Source organism: Capricornis sumatraensis, chromosome 2, assembly GCF_032405125.1.
Source record: "Capricornis sumatraensis isolate serow.1 chromosome 2, serow.2, whole genome shotgun sequence".
NCBI lineage: Eukaryota > Metazoa > Chordata > Mammalia > Artiodactyla > Bovidae > Capricornis > Capricornis sumatraensis.
The window spans coordinates 51371755-51392522 of record NC_091070.1 but is presented as its reverse complement, the minus strand read 5'-3'; the positions used below and the strand labels follow the sequence as shown (position 1 = coordinate 51392522).

Below are 20768 nucleotides of genomic sequence, written 5' to 3'. Positions count from 1 at the left end.
TTTTTTCAAATTGACAATTTTTTTGTGTTTCATTTTTAAAAATCCTTGTGATGATGGTTAATGAACAACTATCAGTCCTAAGAACACAAATGAAGTCAAGTCCCAGTCCTGAAATCTGGAGAAGATGGCCATATATCCACTGAATAGAATTGTCAGAAAATCTAGATCTTCAGGAATCTTGGGGAAAATCAGTGCAAGAATCCTAAGGGAATCATTTGTTCAAATAACCTAATCTAGGCTTTTGGAATTGTTAATTTGTATGGATAGCACTGGTTTGAAATATAGTCAATATCAAGCTGTTCGATTTTTGTTCTTTTTGTTCTTTCTGTTTTTGCTTTTTTGTTTTCAATTTTCTTCTGGTGATTTGCTTCTGTAGCTCTTCAAAGGAATCTAAAGACAGCAAGACATCATCCAAAGATGACAAAGGTAATGTATTTTTTCCTGCTTATTTCAGTGATACTTTGAATGTTTTCTTTAAAAAGTAGTAATTGTCTAGGGTTTCTTTTGACAATTAGTCCTTAAAAACTGACATAGTAAATTTTTTGGTGGCTTTTGTGTGAACAGTGGAGTTAGATTACAGCAAATTCTGAAGTGTGATTGAAGCATTACTTTCTTAATTATTTAATTTATAAACTGGTATGAATTTGAGTCAAATATATTTGCTATGTATTTTTTACATTGTGTTTTAAGTATCTGTATTGAATATTCATATAATAGACATTTCATTTCTTAAAATTTCTGAAGTATTTCACCTTTAATTATCACTTGTAACCCCCACACACTACCACAATCTTTTTCTTGTTCTGGCTAGTAGGAGATATGATATAAATAGTATTTGTGGAGCTGAAAGCAAGTTAGCCTTGACATTTGGTTTTACTTTTTTGATTCTTTAAATCAGGGCACACAACTGTTAATATAGCCAGTTTATAGGATTTTAATTCTTCAGAATTTACTTCCTAATTGACTTACTTTGCATTGATGAGAGTTTTAGGTAGAAAAGTAGTTTTATTTTTAAATTTTGTAAGTTTAAAGGTGCATTATTTGATTAGTCTTTTGTTACTGGGAAGTCTCTGCTTATCTCCTGGTCACGTGCTTTAGTTTCATCTTATTATGTGCTGTATACGTGAAAAATATTTCTAGTGTTTTAAAAAAGCATTCTAAGGGAAGAATAATGCCATTTGGGTACTACAGAATCGAAAATGCCTCTTGAGTGCCTAAAAAAGGAATGTTATGTGTCCCTTACCTTTTTTTAGTATATTTTGTTGGCATAGTTTAATAATTAGAAATTTTAGTGATTGACTTAGTAATTGACAATTAATTGCATTACCTATATCCCTTACAGTTTTGGTTAATGGATAAGATATAATAAATTTATTAAATATTATCCTTTAAATTTAGAAGCTTAGTGTAGTCTTAATTAAATATTAACTTCCTATCATTAAAATTTTTTTTCTCAAGTTAAGAGGAGTATGTGGGCCCAGGTGTTCCTGGTAAAATATAAAAGATACACGAACTTCTGGTTAACATTTCATAAGATAAAACATTTCCTTTGATAATTATGTTTGTTAAGAACAGAAATGCAGTAGTCATTAATAGTTAAAATATTTGAGTTAGATGTGTGTTGTCTTCTCATAAGTACACTGATAGAAGTTCTTTAAAACTTGTGGCTTGTAGTTTTTAAAGCATTAAACATTTTACTCTTTCTATATTTGATACCGTGAAATTATAAAAATTGTTACTTTTATTGCTTAGATACTGTTTCTCTTAAAGTGGGTAAGAATTGTTTTCCAAATAATGAAATGAAAATTCCTTTTTTATAATAGCACATTGGAAGTAAAATACTGAAGGGTGACTGACCAGGAATGTGTTTTAAGAAATGGCATTTATCTGTATGAAACAATAATTTGTGTATGGAAATAGTGCAGAAATAGTTCATATAACCATTTACCTTTTCTAAAGAATTTTGGGGTCTCTGATCTTTGTAACTGATTTGCTTTAGAAGACTTTTTTTTTTAAATCCAGAGTTTTCTAGTTGCATGTAATTTCCACTTTCTCTTACCCTTTCTCTAATACAAAATGAAGATGAACTGTGGCTAGTCTTTGTTACTAAACATTTAAATTTTTGAAAACAGTTTATCCCTTTGTTTGACTTTTCTGTTTGTGCTCTCAATGTCTCAGGAGCGAAAGCCCACGACAGGTGTAGGTAATTAAGCAGTCTGTGCGTTCCTATACCGCTGCTTCCTGGTTTCTTGAATATAGTGCGGTGGTTGAACATAAATGAATGAATTTAAACAACAGAAGTCCAAGACATATAATTGATTTTTTTACCCACTTTGTCTTAAAACTCTTGCAGTAGAAAATGTACAAATTCAGACATGTTTGTGTTATGTTATTGTGTTCAATTTTAGTTATAGTAGATGTGTAGGATTTTGCTGTAGTGAAGTCATGCTGTCAAAATTAGAGGGTTTTATAATTTTGGAAGTTTATAGCCCTAATAATTTTGTTTAAAAAATTTCCAATTGAGAAACTTAAACTTCTGATATTAAATCTATTCTAGGAAGTACAATTAGTGCTAGTGGTAGCAGTGGAAGCTCAACTAAAAATATCTGGGTTAGTGGACTTTCCTCTAATACCAAAGCTGCTGATTTGAAGAACCTCTTTGGCAAATATGGAAAGGTACATTCTTTTTATCTTTTTATCCATATTTCTATGTCCATTTTAAACAGAGGTGGTATTCAAAACAATACATATAAAATCTAATTTCTTGTCTCTCTCAGGACTGTTATAGGCATAATTATTTAGTTCTGTGGTAATCATGAGTTTTACTATATCATATAATCTCACTGAGCCCTGGGAATCTTTGTATTAAAAGTTCATTTTTTTGAGCCCATTAAAGCCAAGGAAGGACTGAGTTTGTTTCATCACATTCATCATGATTTATCTTGGACCTAAAATTGCTGAGGCTGATCTGGTCATCTGAAAAATAGAAGCACTGGGATATAGAATATGGGGTGGAACCCCAAAACTAATGTGGTCCCTTTTATTATACAGACTCTAGTACAGTGGTGCAGAAGAATGTAAAACTGGTAAAATGGACTTAATCAGAAGTTTTGATATGTGCTGTGAAGGAAGAGTGCAGGGTTTAGAGAGCAGAAAAGGAGGCTTTACTATGATTGGTTGATCAGAAGTTTTTCTGGCATATAAGGGGAGACCTAATGAAAAAGAAAACTAGTTGATAATTAAATTAATTGAATATTCAATTAATAGCTGTTGAATTAAATTGTAGTTGATCTGCATCCCTTAGGGCACTCACTATTTTCTCTTTACATTGTAGTTTTCAGTATGCATCATATATGTAACCTCCTCTGCTGTCAACTGTTTGATAACAGGGGTCTTAACTACTATACTTTGTATGCACATGATAGGCTTTCAAATGTTTATTTAATTAATGACCACCAATATCAGTAAATAGCCATTAATGAATGTTATAAAAATCTATCCTGTTGATTTTAGAAATTGTTTTTTTTCCTTCTAATTGGAGAATTGCCTACACAGTAAGGATTCTGTGTAGATGTCAGATACAAAACACTGAGAATTGTGGTCCCATGATCAGTTTGTGGTATATTTTTGATTCTGTTTCCAGCAATTTAATTAGGGCTAAAACTATATAAGGAAACCTTGTACTTATAACATGAAATTGCTGTTGGGGCAAGTCATGCTTTCCCAGAGTTGAGATACAAGCTGATAAGTTTCCAGCTACTCACACCAGATTCCCTCTGTTCCTCTTCCTGACATTGTGTCTGTGTTCCTATTTGTTCAGCACTAGATTGTTCTTTCCCATTTTTCTTCTCACTCAACCATCCCTGCCTTGTCTCTCTTAGCTGTTCATTTTATTGAGCTGAAGTATTTGTCACTTTTATATTAGTATACATTTTAAAAGTACATAAATGGAAAATATGTCTTTTTAGAGTGTGTTTTGTGGAGTATATTTTTAAGGCTGCTTTTTCATGTGTGGGAGACTATTAGACTATTTTTGAGAGACTCATTATAGAAGAGTGTTAACACTTACCCAGACCCTTTTCGTTTTAATATCTTTAAGAGACTAGGGATGGGCCTTTGATAGGAAGGCCCTATTAATTTGGTCCAAATCTAATTGAAAATATTGTTTCTTTGCTTTTGTTAATTGTGCCATTACTTCCTTGATGTGACTGACTGTGTTTTGGCAATGTATTTAAAAAAAAAGAAAAGTAAAAAAGTAGGTTATATTGATTTTTAACATTTTAAATTGTTCCCCTGAATATTATAGGCAAGGTAGTGGGTGAGTGCCAGAATATGAAACAATAATATATATTGTCCTCAATTTATACATCCTGAACATATCCTTTAATTTGAATAGTCTGCATTCTGAAGTTTTATCTTAGAAATGTATGTGAAACTGTAAAACTAAAGGATAATCTCATTTTTATAGGTTCTGAGTGCAAAGGTAGTCACAAATGCTCGAAGTCCTGGGGCCAAGTGCTATGGCATTGTAACTATGTCTTCAAGCACAGAGGTGTCCAGATGTATTGCACATCTTCATCGCACTGAGCTGCATGGACAGCTAATTTCTGTTGAAAAAGTAAGCTTGCTTAACTGAAGGATAGTAATTCTCAATTTAACAGTATTACACTAGTAAGGAGTAGAATTGGGAATGACTTTTATTTTTATATATTCATTTTAATTATTTTCCTTCTGTTTTCCTTTTTTTTTTTTACCGTCCACATACTTGTTACAAACATAAAAATGTAACTTTAAAACTTACATATTTGGGACTTCCCTGGTGGAGACTCCGCCTTCCAGTGCATGGGATGTGGGTTTGACCCCTGGTTGGGAACTAGGATTCCACATGCCTCAGGGCAGCTAAGCTGCAACTACTGGGCCTACGAATCTCAACTAGAGAGCCCATGCACTCCAGAAAAAAAAATAAAATTAATATTTTTTTTCTTCCTGTTTAAACTTTTCAGGTTAAAGGTGATCCTTCTAAGAAAGAACTAAAGAAAGAAATTGATGAAAAGAGTAGTTCAAGAAGTTCTGGAGACAAAAAAAATATGAGTGATAGAAGTAGCAAGTAAGGATTTATTTTGTCAATTAGCCTATAGACTTTTTGGTACATTGATGAAGTAGTTCTCATTTTGCTGTTTTCTTGTGTGGGGTGGTATCGTCAGGACACAAGCCTCGGTCAAAAAAGAAGAGAAAAGGTTGTCTGAGAAAACTGAAAAAAAAGAAGGCAAGGATACTAAGAAAATAGAAGGTAAAGATGAGAAGAATGATAATGGATCAAGTGGCCAGACTTCAGAATCGATTAAAAAAAGTGAAGAAAAGAAACGAATAAGTATGCTATGTGTCTTTCTTCTCAGTCCATTTCTAATGCATCCTACAGCTTAATTTTTACAGTGAAAGGGGAAACTTGAGAATACAATCTAGATAAATATTTAAACTTTGTTGTTAGATGTCACTGTGGTCGAAAATGAGATCTGATAGGACTGGGGAAACAGCTGTCTTCTTCCACCTAAGCCCATTTACTGTTAAATCTGGGCTGACTGAAAATGGTCATTGAATAACAGAAGAATTATTGAAGAATAGAAGAATAGAAGAATTGATCTTTTGGTATCTTTGAAAGCATTTACATTAGGGGATCAAGTTTTAATAACTCTTTATATTTCTCATAGAATAAGTTTTTTATACCATGTATTGGTTTGTAAATATTTGGTTGTCTTAAGAATTCAGCATACTTACATTATATTTTCTTTTTGATGGGAATAGTTTTAGACATTTGCTTATCTAATTTTTTTTCTCTTAGGTTCAAAGAGTCCAGGACATATGGTGATACTAGACCAAACTAAAGGCGATCATTGTAGGCCATCAAGAAGAGGAAGATATGAGAAAGTAAGTCCCTGATAGGGATGTTGTATACTATTTTGCCTGTTTCCAAAAGAAGATAATTCAGTTATCTCTAACCATTTTGCATGTGTCCATGATAGAAAACCTAAGAAAAGGGGAATGTCATTATTCATTTAAGCTTTTTAAATTACCAGCTTAACTTGAAAAGAGAATTATTTTAACTTCTAGTCCTGTTAACAATTTTTTATTTCCCTGTAGATTCATGGAAGAAGCATGGAAAAGGAGAGGGCTAGCTTAGATAAAAAAAGGGACAAAGACTACAGGAGGAAAGACATCTTGCCTTTTGAAAAGATGAAGGAACAAAGGTTGAGAGAACATTTAGTTCGTTTTGAAAGATTGCGGCGAGCAATGGAACTTCGAAGGTAGGGAAAGAGTCTGTTTTATACCTGTTTTTAACTATATAGGTATGTTTTTAACTATAGGTGTATCTTTAACATTAGTTATAAACCAGAGTTCTGGAAATTGTATTTCTATAGAAAGATATTTGTCACTTCTAAGAAGTAAAACCTAATGATTTCTTTAGTTTGCATAATATTTTACAATTTAAAAAGTACCTTGGCATCTATTATCTCTATCTCAACAGTTCTATAAGGTTAGTTATGTCCATTATATAAATGAAAAAAATGGAGGCCCAGAGAGGCTAAATGGCTCTTCCAATGCCACATGGCTAATGAGTGGCAGAGTCGGGACTCAGACCCAAGTCTTCTGACTCCAAGTCCAATGCTCTTTCCTCTACTTCAAAGCTGCTGCCATAAAAAAACATGACTTTGAAGGCAAATTTTGATTTTGATATAAGATAGTCTGAATGTAAGCTGTAGTGGCCAAATAATACATTGACATTTTAGGGAAAATTTATTGTACTTTGAATTGGAGCCCAAGTAAAGGAAGATTTAACCTGTGAACCTTATTGTGTTCAAACTCTGTCCTAGAGCAGGCATCCTCTTTAAAACAAAATGAGAACAAAACATTTCTACTTTTAGTGGCCGTATCTCAAGTTCATCATGAGTTGCCAGTTTGCTGTCGATTTTTGGATGCCACTTAAAATTTTCTTGTGAAAGTGTTTCAAAATATAAATTTCCAAATATTAACCTGTATTGTTGAATGGCCACTTATGGAGTTTCATCTATTCATTCAGAAGGGTGCTAGGAACTACCAGAGATACTTTTAGCAACTTAAATAATACTATGATTGCCACACAGTTTACTAAAAGGAAATAATTCTTGCATGCTGCTGCTGCTGCTGCTAAGTTATGTCAGTTGTGTCCGACTGTGTGCGACCCCATAGACGGCAGCCCACCAGGCTCCCTTCCCTGGGATTCTCCAGGCAAGAATACTGGAGTGGGTTGCCATTTCCTTCTCCAGTGCATGAAAGTGAAAAATGAAATCGGAGTCACTCAGTCATGTCCGACTCTTCGTGACCCCATGGACTGCAGCCTACCAGGCTCCTCCATTCATGGGATTTCCCAGGCAAGAGTACTGGAGTGGGTTGCTGTTGTCTTCTCCAATTCTTGCATACTCAGAACTTTTTTTGTTTTGATGAAGTCTCAGTATGCTTGGCTTCCTGTTCAGATGACCACAGCTGAGAGAAGAGTGAAAGTGGGAGTTATTAGGCAGCACTTCTCAAACCTTTCAGACCAGCACCCGTTTCATAGTAATAAAACAAAAAAAATTGTAGCACCTTCTTTACTAATCTGAAATGAAATTGATATGTAACATACTTACTATACAAATATACAAAAAAGAACAATATAAAGCCTTGACTCTAATATGAAGAAAACATAAAGTAATTTATAATGAAGCATATATTCCAGATATGAATGTTTAGGCATGACGCTCTACAAGATCTAATGAAGTAGTCAGATGTTTGCACCTCTCTTAAGGCTCAGTGAGAATGTGACAGCTACAAACACAGATTGATACCGGTTTGTCATATTGGTGAGTCAAATACCAGGAGTAGTGTTGATGTTATGGAATGACTTCTGAAATGGTGAACAACTCTTGGTAAAGTTCTCAAGAAGGTGTAATTTTTCCTTTTTTTATATGGAGCTGCATTCCTGGGAACTTTAGTGTACATAAAAGGCCAAAGGAAATGAAACTAGCATTTATTAAAAATGAGTTAAATGCTAGGGCCAGATTTTTTTTTTTTCTAGACATGATTTTGTTTTGATGACATGAAGTACATTATGGCATTTGAAAGGTATTTGGAGTGTTGGATGGTTCTTTGTGATGCAGGACTATCTTGACTATGTCATGCATCAAAAGATATGTAGAATCCTTGGTCCCTTTAACTAATTGCTGGTAACAGCCCCCTTGGTCATTGTTATAATTAGAAATGCCTTTCCACGGGGGCTGTACTGAACCATTGAGAACCACTGGGTTACTAGGAGAAGACGTGCTGATTGACAGAACACACTGGGTGCCTTAAAGTGAGGAAATGATTAAAAACAAACAGAAAAATAACCCACTTTTAAAAGTCTTGATATAATAATTTAGTTGAGCACATATTTGAACTCAAAGAAGCGTGTTATTTAGAGCCATCTATTATGGGTTGTGAACACTCCAAAAGAGGCCATGAGGGCAGCCATTTAGTATAGCATTTGCTGTAATTCATGTTGGTGGCTATGATCCCAGTTCAACAAAACTAAGGCTTACTTCATTTAAGGAGATAGAATATATCCTAGATACCTGAAATTTTTCTATCAAAAACAGAAGTTTGTAGTTCAGTAAATTCATTTATGTAGACTATCCTTTTAAAGATGTTGACTAATTAATGGGCTGTTATAGTGGGATTTTTATTTAAACAGGAATCATCTAAGCGGCAACTACTCTGTAAAATTGTTCAGTTGACAGTCTTAAATAAGTGACAGTATTGAAATCTGTTTAAAGTTTTATTTTGAGTTCTCTTTCCAGTTACATTAAAACTATTTAGAATGAGTCGAAGTATAAAATTGCCAACCTCAGGGAAAAATAGAAATTCAAAAGCTATTCTCTTTCACACAGTGCTAGCATAATTTAAGTATTTCTAAATACTGATTTTTGTTAGACGAAGAGAGATTGCAGAAAGAGAGCGTCGAGAGCGAGAACGCATTAGAATAATTCGTGAACGGGAAGAACGGGAACGCTTACAGAGGGAGAGAGAGCGCCTAGAAATTGAAAGGCAAAAACTAGAGAGAGAGAGAATGGAACGCGAACGCTTGGAAAGGGAACGCATTCGTATTGAACAGGTGCAGTCAGAAAATCTTTTCATCTTAAATAACTGACCTTTTTCAAACCCTGTGATTTTTGCCCTAAAATTTGCTTTACATGCTGTAAAGCTTTTATAGAATAAGTTCAGCTAATGAGCATCTATTAAGTGTCCCTGAGATAACAGTGAATTAGGTGCTAATTAAAACTACATTTAGTCATGACTTTGTTCTAGCCAATTGGTAATAACTTGAACTCTGCGATATCATGGCAGCCTAATAGTCTGAGCATAGGACTATGAGTCCAGAGTAGTTGTAATCCAGGCTCTGTCACTATCCCATTCTTAGAAAATAATAACTATTTCCTTACTGACTATAGTGGGAATGATTCCCCAAGGCTGGAAGGAAACAATGCCTCTCTGCAGAATTGCATCCAGGGTTTTAGGACACTTGGTCTTATTAATAACTTCATCTCTAATTACTTTTAGGTGCTTTTGTTTCAAATTATTAAACTAAATCTGACCTTCCATATTACTTGCCAGCTTTCACCACCCAGTCTCTGTTATTTTTACTACAGAACAGTAGTCATAGCTTAGATTGCAATTACTGAAGTCAAATTTTTTTTGTCCCAGGTTTGTCTTTTGCCTGGTGCTTGCTTATAATGTTTTCTTAATGATAGGATTAAAGCAAGGTTGCACATATACTTACCTTATGTTTTCATTTTGCATTGGTTGGTTCTTCCTTCTATGTTGTCTGAAGGAACGTCGTAAGGAAGCTGAACGTATTGCTCGAGAACGAGAGGAACTGAGAAGGCAACAGCAGCAGCTTCGTTATGAACAAGAAAAAAGGAATTCTTTGAAACGCCCACGTGATGTAGATCATAGGTAGTTGCTTGCTTTCTTTAACAGTTAACCTTGCTGTCTTATTCCTTTCATGCTAAGACTTTAGAATTAGAAAGTACAGGCACCTGTCACTGGAATACAAGGTCATGATCACGAGGGATAGGAATGATTGCAGCAGTGAACTGGACATCAGTGGATTTTCAAGTAGAACCAAATTCTTCCCCATTCTACCCACTGGCCCCCCTCCTTTTTCCTTTCTTTGCCAAATGTTTTCCACTGTGACTTGAAGTACTGAATACATGGTAGACTTTAATAATGGCTCTCAAACTCGGACCCATTTTGAAAATTCTTACAGGGTAGTACAGACAGTACAGAAATCAAAGTCACAAACTTGGGAACACTAAAATGTAGATTCTGTAATTTGTTTGCATTCATAGTTCTTAATAGACTTCAAAATATAATATAGTAATTTAATTTTCTTAATATAAATTCTGTGAGATTTAGTTGATTGTGTTGAGAAATAAGTGGAGCGGAGTGAATGAATTGTGCTTGGGACTAACCTCTCTATCCTTTCCACAGTTAAGTATAACCACAAGTGTTGTATTCTCCTGGTTAGAATTTTATTTTAGAATGGTATCAAGTATTTGTCTTATTTGCCTTTTTCATTTAGTAATTTGAAAACAGTTTTTCAATTATTTTCTGTCAAATTCCTCTAATACTATATAACTTTATATAATTTGATAATTTTTTGCTAGCTTGTTCTTACAAAAGAATGTTTTGTCTTGAGTTTATTAGCCCTCTGTATCCACAGTTCCTAGCATGTGGTATGTATGACTCCAATAAGTGTTATTTTGTTGCTGTAAAACTAATTTATATAAACGAGCAAATATTTCTCTTCAAGGCGGGATGATCCTTACTGGAGCGAGAATAAAAAGTTGTCTCTAGATACAGATGCACGATTCGGCCATGGATCTGACTACTCTCGGCAACAGAATAGATTTAATGACTTTGACCACCGAGAGAGGGGCAGGTTTCCTGAGAGTTCATCAATTCAGTCTTCATCTTTTGATAGGTAAATGAATATGTTGAAAATTACTGTATTTGGTGTATGAGCCTTGTTAGTGATAGTTTGGTTCTCTTAAAATCTTAAGTACAGGTCATAACTGCGTATTCAGAACAAATCATGTTTGGTTTTTCTATTTGTTAATGAGAATGTGATTCTGTATTCAAAATTAGTTTTATAGGCCACTATAACATGCTTAAGTAGGTAGGCTTTATCTTCTTAACCTTTAAAACTAAGTGAAAGTATTGTTACCTTAGGATGTGTCTCACTTGTGAAGGATAGTAAAATATCCTTCAGGTTGGTAGTGACTTGAGTGTTTGATGTAATTTCCCTTGTATGCCAAAAAACCACCCTTCATGCCAGACATTTAGTTCAGTTTAAAAGAACATAGGTTATTATGCTCAGTCATCATTGTGCTCAGGCATGTCTGACTCTTTGCAGCCCTGTGGACTGTAGCCCGCCAGGCTCCGCTGTCCATGGGGCTTTCCAGGCAAGAATAGTGGAGTGGGTTGCCATTTTCTCCTCCAAGGAATCTTTCCAACCCAGGGATCAAACCCATTTCTCTTGCATTGATAGGGAGATTCTTTACCACTGAGCTACCTGGGAAGCCCCATTACAATCAGTAATTATGGCTATTTTGTTCTTTGCCTTAAGTTATTTTTTAAAGAAGGTGTTCTTACTGTAGGTTATGTAAATAAAGTTAAGAAGAATCAGACCAAGTACTTCTCAAAACCTGTTTTCTTTGTTTTGGATAACAGGAGAGAACGTTTTGTTGGTCAAAGTGAAGGGAAAAAACCACGTCCTTCTGCACGAAGAGAAGATCTAGGTTTTGAAAGGTATCCCAAAAATTTCAGTGATTCCAGAAGAAATGAGCCTCCACCACCAAGAAACGAACTTCGAGAAACAGACAGACGAGGGGAACGAGATGAGAGGAGAACAGTGATCATTCATGACAGACCTGATACCACCCACCCTAGACATCCTCGAGAAGGAGGGCCCAATCCATCTAGACCAACCTCCTGGAAGGCTGAAGGAGGCATGTCCACTGACAAACGGGAAACAAGGTATTTGTATAGTTTCTAATGCCTAGCTAATGGTGGTAATAAAGCACTTGGGTTTTTCAAAAAAGGTTAGAGTTTGATTGTATATGTTCTTGAATTTTGTTTAACAGAGTTGAAAGGCCAGAACGATCTGGGAGAGAAGTATCAGGGCACAGTGTAAGAGGGGCTCCTCCCGGAACTCGCAGTAATGCTTCTGGCTATGGAAACAGGGAGGGAGACAGAGCAGTAATCACTGACCGAGGAAGTGGAGCACAGGTAAGTGCTTATGAGAGTTTATTGTCAACTCTCCAGAAATAAATTTAGAGGACTCATTGAGACATTGTATTTATAGTATCATTTGGGCATGACCTCGTTAGATTGGCATGATTGGCAGACTCGTTTCTCACGAAAGGTCTTAATGCGCCTTGTATTTTTTAAAAAAATATTTACTTGTTTCCCTGCATCAGGTCTTAGTTGAAGCCTGCAGCGTGTGGGCCTCTCTAGTTGTGTGCAGGCTCCAGAGTAGGCGGGCTGAGAAGTTGCTGTGCATGGGCTTAGTTTCCCTGTGGCAAGGGGGATCTTAGTTCCCTCACCAGGGATAGAACTTGAGTACTCTGCATTGGATGGCAGATTCTCAATCACTGGACTACCAGGGAGTCCCTTTCGTATTTTCAAGACAGTAGTTGAACATAGTAGTCCAGAGAAGCAGGATACTAGCCCTGAAGTTTTTTTTTTTATTCTAGTTTTTAAAAATATAATTGACAAACAAAACCATGTAAGTTTAAAGTGTACAACATAATAATTTGATTTAATCTCTAAAGTTTTTATTTAAATTCCTGCTGAAATTTGAGAATTGTTGTATTTGGTAGATGAACCTTCTTAATGATGACTTTGGCTTTATTTCTTTTTTAAGAAATTGAGATTTTCAAACTGGGTGGAAAATCTTTGACCTGTATGTGTGTTTCTGTCATCGTTTTCCTTTTTTTTTTTCCTTTAAGTAATACTCTCTCTTTCCTCCTGCTTAATTAAATAAAGTGTAGAACTGAAATAAAACACTTGTCTCTTTTTTGTTCTTTTATTTTTAGAGGTAGGTAAATGGAATATTTTGTGTTTTTTAATTGCTTTTTACTCCTGCAACACTTCATTGACTGAGTATTTTGTAAGTTAATGAACAGAGGACATCTGTTTGCAATTCAAATGAGCAAAAACCTTTTACCTGATTTGTTGATGAAATAACTGGCATGATACAGGTTGACAGTAGTGAAGATAGAATATTCTTAAATTACAGAAAAGAATTTGGAAGTGTATATATGTGTGTGTATCCATCCTTCAACCTCTATTATCCTCTGGTGCTCTGTGGTTTTGTAACAACTTTTTACCAGAAAACTTTTTAATCTCTAGGCATTCTAGTTAATACCACTTTGTGTTTTCCATTTCATATAAAACATTTTTGAAACACATTTGGGCCTGCTGGGATTTATAAGTTTCAGTGTTTCTAGTAAGTAGAAATAGTCAGTAGATCAATTCATTGAGCTATATACCCTGAATAGAACCTTTTAAAATTTGGTTAATATAATCCAGATATTCTGCCTTATTTAAAGTTTAATGCAGTCTCATAGACTAGCCCCTGTGCATTCAGTTACCCTTTTTGCAAAAGGTATCTTTAGGGAAAAGATCTTATTCCTCCCTTGGAAATTTCGTTTTCATGGTGTTGGGTCTGTAAGCTGTTCTGACAGCAGTATGTATCTATAGAGCACCTTCAGATTTCTGTAGGCTTTCATAACTTTTGACTTTTTTTTTTTTTCCTCCCTCAGATCCTTAGTTTTCTTTGTTTCTTTATGTTCAGAATTCTTTTTTTTAATAGTCATGGATGTAAGGCCTTGTAAGAGCCATAACAGTAACTACTACTATGTAAAATAAGATGACAGCTCCTATTTCTGTGTGGTACTTGCATGTGGATCGTATACCCTACCCTGATTGTCTTAAGGTTCTGATCTCTCAGTATGCCTTCTTAACACATGTAGAGATCTAGGCATTATATATAGATCCAGAAATACTCAAGGGTCAAAAAGTACATGGGTGTTAGAAGGTATAGAAATAACAATGTTGAATCATTTTCTACTTTTCTACCCTTGTAGCCTGAGTAGCTTCCCAGTTCAAAGTAGATGGGAACCTTTTCTCATATTATTCGTTCTTTGATCTTCTCAGACATCTTAATTTCTTTCTGACATGAGAAGTATACCAGCATAAGTAAATTGGCCTGAAGCTGAGGTTTTCTTTTAATATGTTATTCTTTAGCACTATCCTGAAGAACGACATGTAGTTGAACGCCATGGACGGGACACAAGTGGACCAAGGAAAGAATGGCATGGTCCACCTTCCCAAGGGCCTGGCTACCATGATACAAGGCGAATGGGCGATGGCCGGACAGGAGCAGGCATGATAACGCAACATACGAGGTAAGTAATTAATCAGTTCAAGTTTTTCTGCCAGCATACAACCAAACCTTTTTTCTTTAAAAGTCGTTATGGTTTCTGAGAGATTGAATTATAATGAATAACAACCGTAGGTCTGCCCAGAATATTTCTTCATATTAACTCAAAGTCTCCAGGAGATTATATGCAGGGTTTGTGCTCAAGCTCTGATGTTAATATTCCTCATTATAAGTTAATTAATCGATATTTTGGCATAGATCTTGATATAGGTATGTATACATGTCAGAATCCAGCAGACAGGAATATTAATTTCATATTGGAACAATCTTCTTGTTCACTATCATTACAAAAATTTTTAGAAAGGAAGAAGAAACTGAAAGTATGTTCTGCTTCCTCCTTTCTCAAATAGCTGTATCAGAATTTTTGGACATTTACTCCAAACCCTGTTCAGATGCTAAGAGATGAGCTTTATTTTCTCTTCATACCAATATCCATTGTGACCCTTCAGCTGACAAGTATTTGGCTTATCTCTTCTATACAATTCATTCTTTCCCATTCATCTATCTTAGAAGGGACATTGGCTTAGCTCACTGACCTGGTAACATTACTACTATTCTATTGGTTGCTTCCACCATCAGATTTAAGTGAGTGTTATAGTTGTGCCTGCCCAGCCTCATCACTCATTCTTTTTTTTTAAAGTGGAAGATAATTGTTTTACAATATTGTGTTAGTTTCTGCTGTACAAGGAAATGAATCAGGTATATGTATACATATATCCTCTCCCTCTTGAACTTCCCTCCCACCCCCTACCTCTGTCCATCCATCTAGGTGTTTACAGAGCACCTAGCTGAGCTCCCTGTGCCGTAGAGCAGGTTCCCACTAGCTCTCTCTCTTACACATGGTAGTGTATATATGTCAGATTTTTCCCACCCTCTCCTTCCCCTATCCTTAGTTTTTAAAGGTCACCCATACCTTTTTTCTTGATAAATACAGATTCCTTTATTTTATTTTTAGTTCTTGCGCTCTTTGGTGATTAAACCCTTTTGATTTTCCTTTTTTGAAACATTCCTCTGTTTTCTAATGTACCATAATTTTATTTTTATTTATTTTATTGGCTCCTTCACATGGTTGGATTTTAGACAGTATTCTTTATTGTTTTATATTGTGATCACCATGTAGATGCTTGGATGAGTCAATAAATTCAAGGTCACAAGGAAACTCATTTCCCTCCTGTTTCAGATCTTTATGTTCTGTCTCCAACTTCTTTTAATTTGCCAGTACCGGACTGGAAAAAATATGGGCCTCATCTTTATTTTTCTTCTTGTCTAGCATAAACTTCTAAGTATGGTTCAGTTAAAAAAAAAAATTTGTGGTAGCTTTGTCTTTTTCATTTCAGCTCCTGTCGATCTTCCCAATATTTTTCTCTCCTCCATTTTTTCACATTATTTCTAAATTTAACTGGTGAGACTGTTTTTGTACACCATTTACTTGCTGCAGAACTACAAGCAGCTTCTTTAGATTACTTAGCCTGGCATCCAAGCCTTTCTTTAATCAGGTTTTATCCTTAAACCATTTCACCATGGATTTTTATCTTCCAAATTTGTTTTTTTGGGGTGGGTTTTTATTCCTATATTATTTATTCATACCTACTTTGCATTATTCATATAAAAGAAATTCCAAAAGTATTTCTTAAATGATGTCCTGTAGTTCAGAGGTTCAAGTTCCTAGTTGATGCTGATGCAGCTCTGGGGACCACACTTTGAGAAGTCCATTCATATGCAGACCATGACATGGCTTACTAAGAGGCAGGGGTTTAACACAAGACTGTTAGAGCTGAAATCCTTACACCACTGTTTATTATCAGATAATCATTGTGATCTTAGGCAGGTAACTTAAATGCTGTATCACTCTTCATCAGGAAAGCGGGGTTAGTAATGGTACATACCTCACAGAACTGTAGAAAAAAGTAAATTATTTAATATGAGTAAAGTACAATGAACAGTGTCTGTTAAATGATAATCACTTTTTAGGTATTAGCTGTAGTTATTTTCTTCTCTGACATTTTTTTCTTTTAAACCTTTTTTCAGTAATGCATCCCCAATTAATAGAATTGTACAAATCAGTGGCAATTCCATGCCAAGAGGAAGTGGCTCTGGATTTAAGCCATTTAAGGGTGGACCTCCACGACGATTCTGAAAATTACTTGCTGCCATGGTTTCAAGATAATTTATTGAAATCTCCTGTAAACTTTACTTGACTACTTATGAAGAGGACCTCTGACTTGCTTGAGAGTTGTCAGACTTTTCCTTTTTCTCTTTTTTTAAAATTTAACATGATTGCTTTTCTCAATTTTGGAGAAGATGTTTAAATAGTTCCGTTGTAACTTTTAATAGTTTTGTGTATCATTCAACTTTTTTTCTTGCAGCACCAAGACACATTGGAAAGGATAGGAATCAAAACCATTTTGTTTAACGCTGTGTGAATATAAAGAGTAGTTTGCAGGTGTGTGGTAGTGGTTTAATTTGCAGCATTAGCTCTGTGGTGTCAGGCTCTAGAGTTACTTCTTATCAACAAGAATTTTCAGCCTCCATTTTGAAGGCTGTTTAAGCTTAAGAAGTCTGCTGTTTAATTTTTAGAAAATAAGATTGTTCCTTGCATTTCTGAGTATTATGTAACCTATTTTTGCAGAAGGTACTGTTACATTAAGTGCATCTGTGTATCCTGGTTTTAAGAAATGTACTCTTTTTTGAAATAAACCTTCATATTCTGTATAGTTGCTAAAGCGTTGAGAACCTTTTTAATTGTAAAATGAAAACCGATTTTCAGTTTAGTGTAGCAGCACACTTGTTCAGGTTTGCATGGTATGAAACCAAATAGATTAATGAAACCTTGGCCATGAGGTTTGTATCACTGAGGTTCTTAGACTGAGTTGTGCAGGTAAGTGCACTTTTAGGTAATCTGCACTGTTTGATGGATAAATTCCATCTCTGGGAATTGTGTTGGTATTAATGTTTCCATATTCCCAACTATGTTGAGAAGTGGAAAAACAAAAAACAAAAACCCAGGTTCTAGATTGGTGAATCAGTTGGGTTTTGTAAATACTTGTATGTGGGAAGGCATTGTTGTCTCTTTGTGAAAATAAAAATCCACACCTGGAAGTGTATGTGTCTTTGTTTCCAGCGTTTTAGGTATTGGTCCTCCAGCCCTTTTCCTTACTCCAAGTAATTGACTAAGTTTAGAGCTTTAACGACAGCGTTTTGGTCTTCTTCCTAAGATATAAGTTTGACTGACTCTTCACTTTTACTGAAGTGTTGGAAACTTAAGCACTAACCTTATGACTTTTTATTTTTTTAAAGCATCTTTTCCAGGGAAGTCCTTCAAGGAAAATTCTGAATACCACCTCTTAAAGCCTCCCATATTCCTTCATGTGAATCAGTAGTTCAGATGGTCTAGATTCTTAGAAAACTCAGCAGCGTGTACAAAGTAAAAGATGGGTGCCAAGGGATTGCCCAGAGGCCACCTTTTGATTTGAGGAGTCTTTATAGAAGTTCTTTATTGAAGGCAGCCAGGGTACCTTTGTCTTTGACTCTTTGGGGAACTGGCACTTTTTCTATTGTTCTGGATTTCATACCCTTTTCTTCCTTTCCTAACCCTGTAGTTTTGGAGCAGGGGTCTGTCTGTGTGTAGAAGTCTACTTCTTCATTTCCTGATCCCCTCTGCACATTGTACAATGGTACAACAGAAGTCTCAGTTATGTATTGCAGTGAACTAACTTACTTTTCTGCTTTGCCTCTTCGTAAACTTTGGGTCTTTAGGTCACTTTTGATCTTTTTCCCTACTGGTAGAGTGGAGCTATGCTTACAATAATGGATTACCCAGTTGCTAACATTGCTAAGCACTTTATTTGCTGGGCAATGTACTAAGCATTTTAAATGCATTGCTTGCCTAATACTCAAAAAGAATCCTACTAGCTGTAAGTAACGATTATTGTTCTATCCATTTTCAGATATGGATCTGAGAAGTAATCTCTTAAAATATTAGATCTTTGATTTGTTATAATCTTTTCTACACCTAACACTGAATGGCACAACTGTCCAGACTGGTAGGTAGTTATTTTTTTCCTCAAAGTTGCCATAGTATAGCATTTTTAAGTTGAAAAAACCTAACAGAACTGCCTTCTGAAGTTTTGGCACTGGGTTTGGAAGTAACCCTCAGGGTTCAGGGGCATCAGTTACTAGATATCTGGCTGGCTAAGGATCAGTAGTGAAATCCGAGGATGAGTTCCTCAAAACCAAGAGAAAAGAGAAAATTTTGTTACTCTCCATATACTTATCAAACAATCCAAAACTGTTTCAGCATTATGTTAGAAGGTTTCAGTGATTGAGGAGTAACAGACAGCTTACAGTGGTTCAGGAAAGATGTGGTTTTTAAAAAAGAAGAAAGAGCCAGTCTTTTTTTTTTTTTTTGAAAGAGCCAGTCTTAATAAGCTTGGACAAGACACTGAAGTCAGAAACTTCAAATAATTATAGTTTCAAATAATTGCCCAAAATAATTGTAAAAGAGATGTAAAAACTTCAGAATTGCATAGAAACATTTAGAAACCCTTCTGTCTGTATTGAATCCCCTGTATTGAATTCCTCCATATTTAAGCCGGTTCCAACAATTAAACACTTACTGAATCCTTAAACTACAAAAATGTCAAATTACTTTTGCATTCTTTCAAACCTCATCTAATCTAGCTTGTTACCTAAAGATGAATCTTTTCCAACACCTCTAACTGCTTAATTAGCTTTCCTCTCAGTGTCTCTAATTTAACATTTCAGTCACCACCACCCCCCAACAAACTAGCTAATCCTCACAAATGTTAAGCCACTCTCTTCAAAATCAATAAGGCTCATACATAAAATTTTCTTTTCTACATCATGTAAACTGCATCAGTCAAATTGCATCATGTAAACAGATCAGTCAAACTGCATCAGCTTATTTTTACCTGAAAAAAACTGTTTTCTGAAGTCCTTAAGTGCTTCCTGCAAAATAAGGTTCTGTCTTTCCTTCCTCTCTCTTTGTTATACTTGGTGCTTCTAACCAGGCTTAAGAGTAAGCTTCCAAACAGTTAATTTTCACGTATGTATTCTGTACCAATTACTTTTATGTCTCCCCCACCAAATGGCAGATGTTTTTCTTTTTTCTGTTCTAAACCTTCAAATATTGCCGTATCTCCCTTGGAATAAACCCAGCCTTTGGAATTGCGCTACTTCTGATCACCTTGTTTCCTGCTTCTCCTTGCAAACTTTGTTTCCGCCACATCAGCCTCTTCCTGTTTCTTGAATACAGTCTCCCATCTCTGGCCTTTTGCCTTGATCTGGAATACACTCCCCCGCCACATCCACTTTGTGGAAATGTCACTTTCTCAGTGATGCCTTCCCTAGTATTTATAACTTTTATAATACTTTTATCCATTCTCAATATTCTCCCTCCCCCTTCCCATCTGACATTTATCATATATTTCTTCCAGCTTAGATGTACACTCCAGGAGGGCAGCAGTTTTGTCTGCAGTTTTTTTTGTTTAGTTTTCACTTCCATATCCTGAGCACCTCACACTTAGTAGCTACTCAATAAAGAATTGTCAAGTAAATACCTATATGGAGAATTCAGAATTTTTCTAGAAGGTACTTAGGGGCTGCAGTTTGGTAGGAATAGCGGTTGGGGTGGGGGTCTGGGCTTGGTACAAATGAATTGGTGTAACCAACACGGTTTTCTAATTAGAAGAAATTAAAAGACACTTGCTTCTTGGAAGAAAAGCTATGACCAACCTAGACAGCATATTAAAAAGCAGAGACATTACTTTGCCAACAAAGGTCCATCTAGTCAAAGCTATGGTTTTTCCAGTGTATGGATGTGAGAATTGGACCATAAAGAAAGCTGAGTGCGAAGAATTGATGCTTTTGAACTGTGGTATTGGAGAAGACTCTTTGAGAGTCCCTTGGATGGCAAGGTGATCAAAACAGTCCATCCTAAAGGAAATCAGTCCTGAATATTCATTGGAAGGACTGATGCTGAAGCTGAAACTCCAATACTTTGGCCACCTGATGCAAAGAACTGACTCACTTGAAAAGACCCTGATAGTGGGAAGGATTGAAGGCAGGAGGAGGAGGGGATGACAGAGGATGAGATGGTTGGATGGCATCACCGACTTGATAGACCTGAGTTTGCAAAAGCTTTGGGAGTTGGTGATCGACGGGGAAGCCTGGCATACTGCAGTCCACG

General features: G+C 35.6%; 1 protein-coding gene across 2 annotated transcripts in view; it reads left to right on the top strand.

Annotated features, from left to right (window-relative positions):
* Positions 1-17601, top strand: part of SLTM (SAFB like transcription modulator) — a 43186-nt gene extending 25585 nt beyond the window's left edge. For both annotated transcript variants that reach the window (XM_068963894.1, XM_068963893.1), the window contains exons 8-21: positions 377-426; positions 2558-2676; positions 4469-4618; positions 5004-5107; positions 5205-5371; positions 5840-5925; positions 6139-6302; positions 8983-9163; positions 9881-10005; positions 10865-11035; positions 11785-12090; positions 12198-12342; positions 14365-14525; positions 16589-17601. In XM_068963894.1, coding sequence (XP_068819995.1) covers positions 377-426; positions 2558-2676; positions 4469-4618; positions 5004-5107; positions 5205-5371; positions 5840-5925; positions 6139-6302; positions 8983-9163; positions 9881-10005; positions 10865-11035; positions 11785-12090; positions 12198-12342; positions 14365-14525; positions 16589-16697 — 2038 coding nt within the window. In that variant the 3' untranslated portion in view covers positions 16698-17601. The remainder of the gene's footprint in view (positions 1-376; positions 427-2557; positions 2677-4468; positions 4619-5003; positions 5108-5204; positions 5372-5839; positions 5926-6138; positions 6303-8982; positions 9164-9880; positions 10006-10864; positions 11036-11784; positions 12091-12197; positions 12343-14364; positions 14526-16588) is intronic.
* Positions 17602-20768: the final 3167 nt, after the last annotated feature.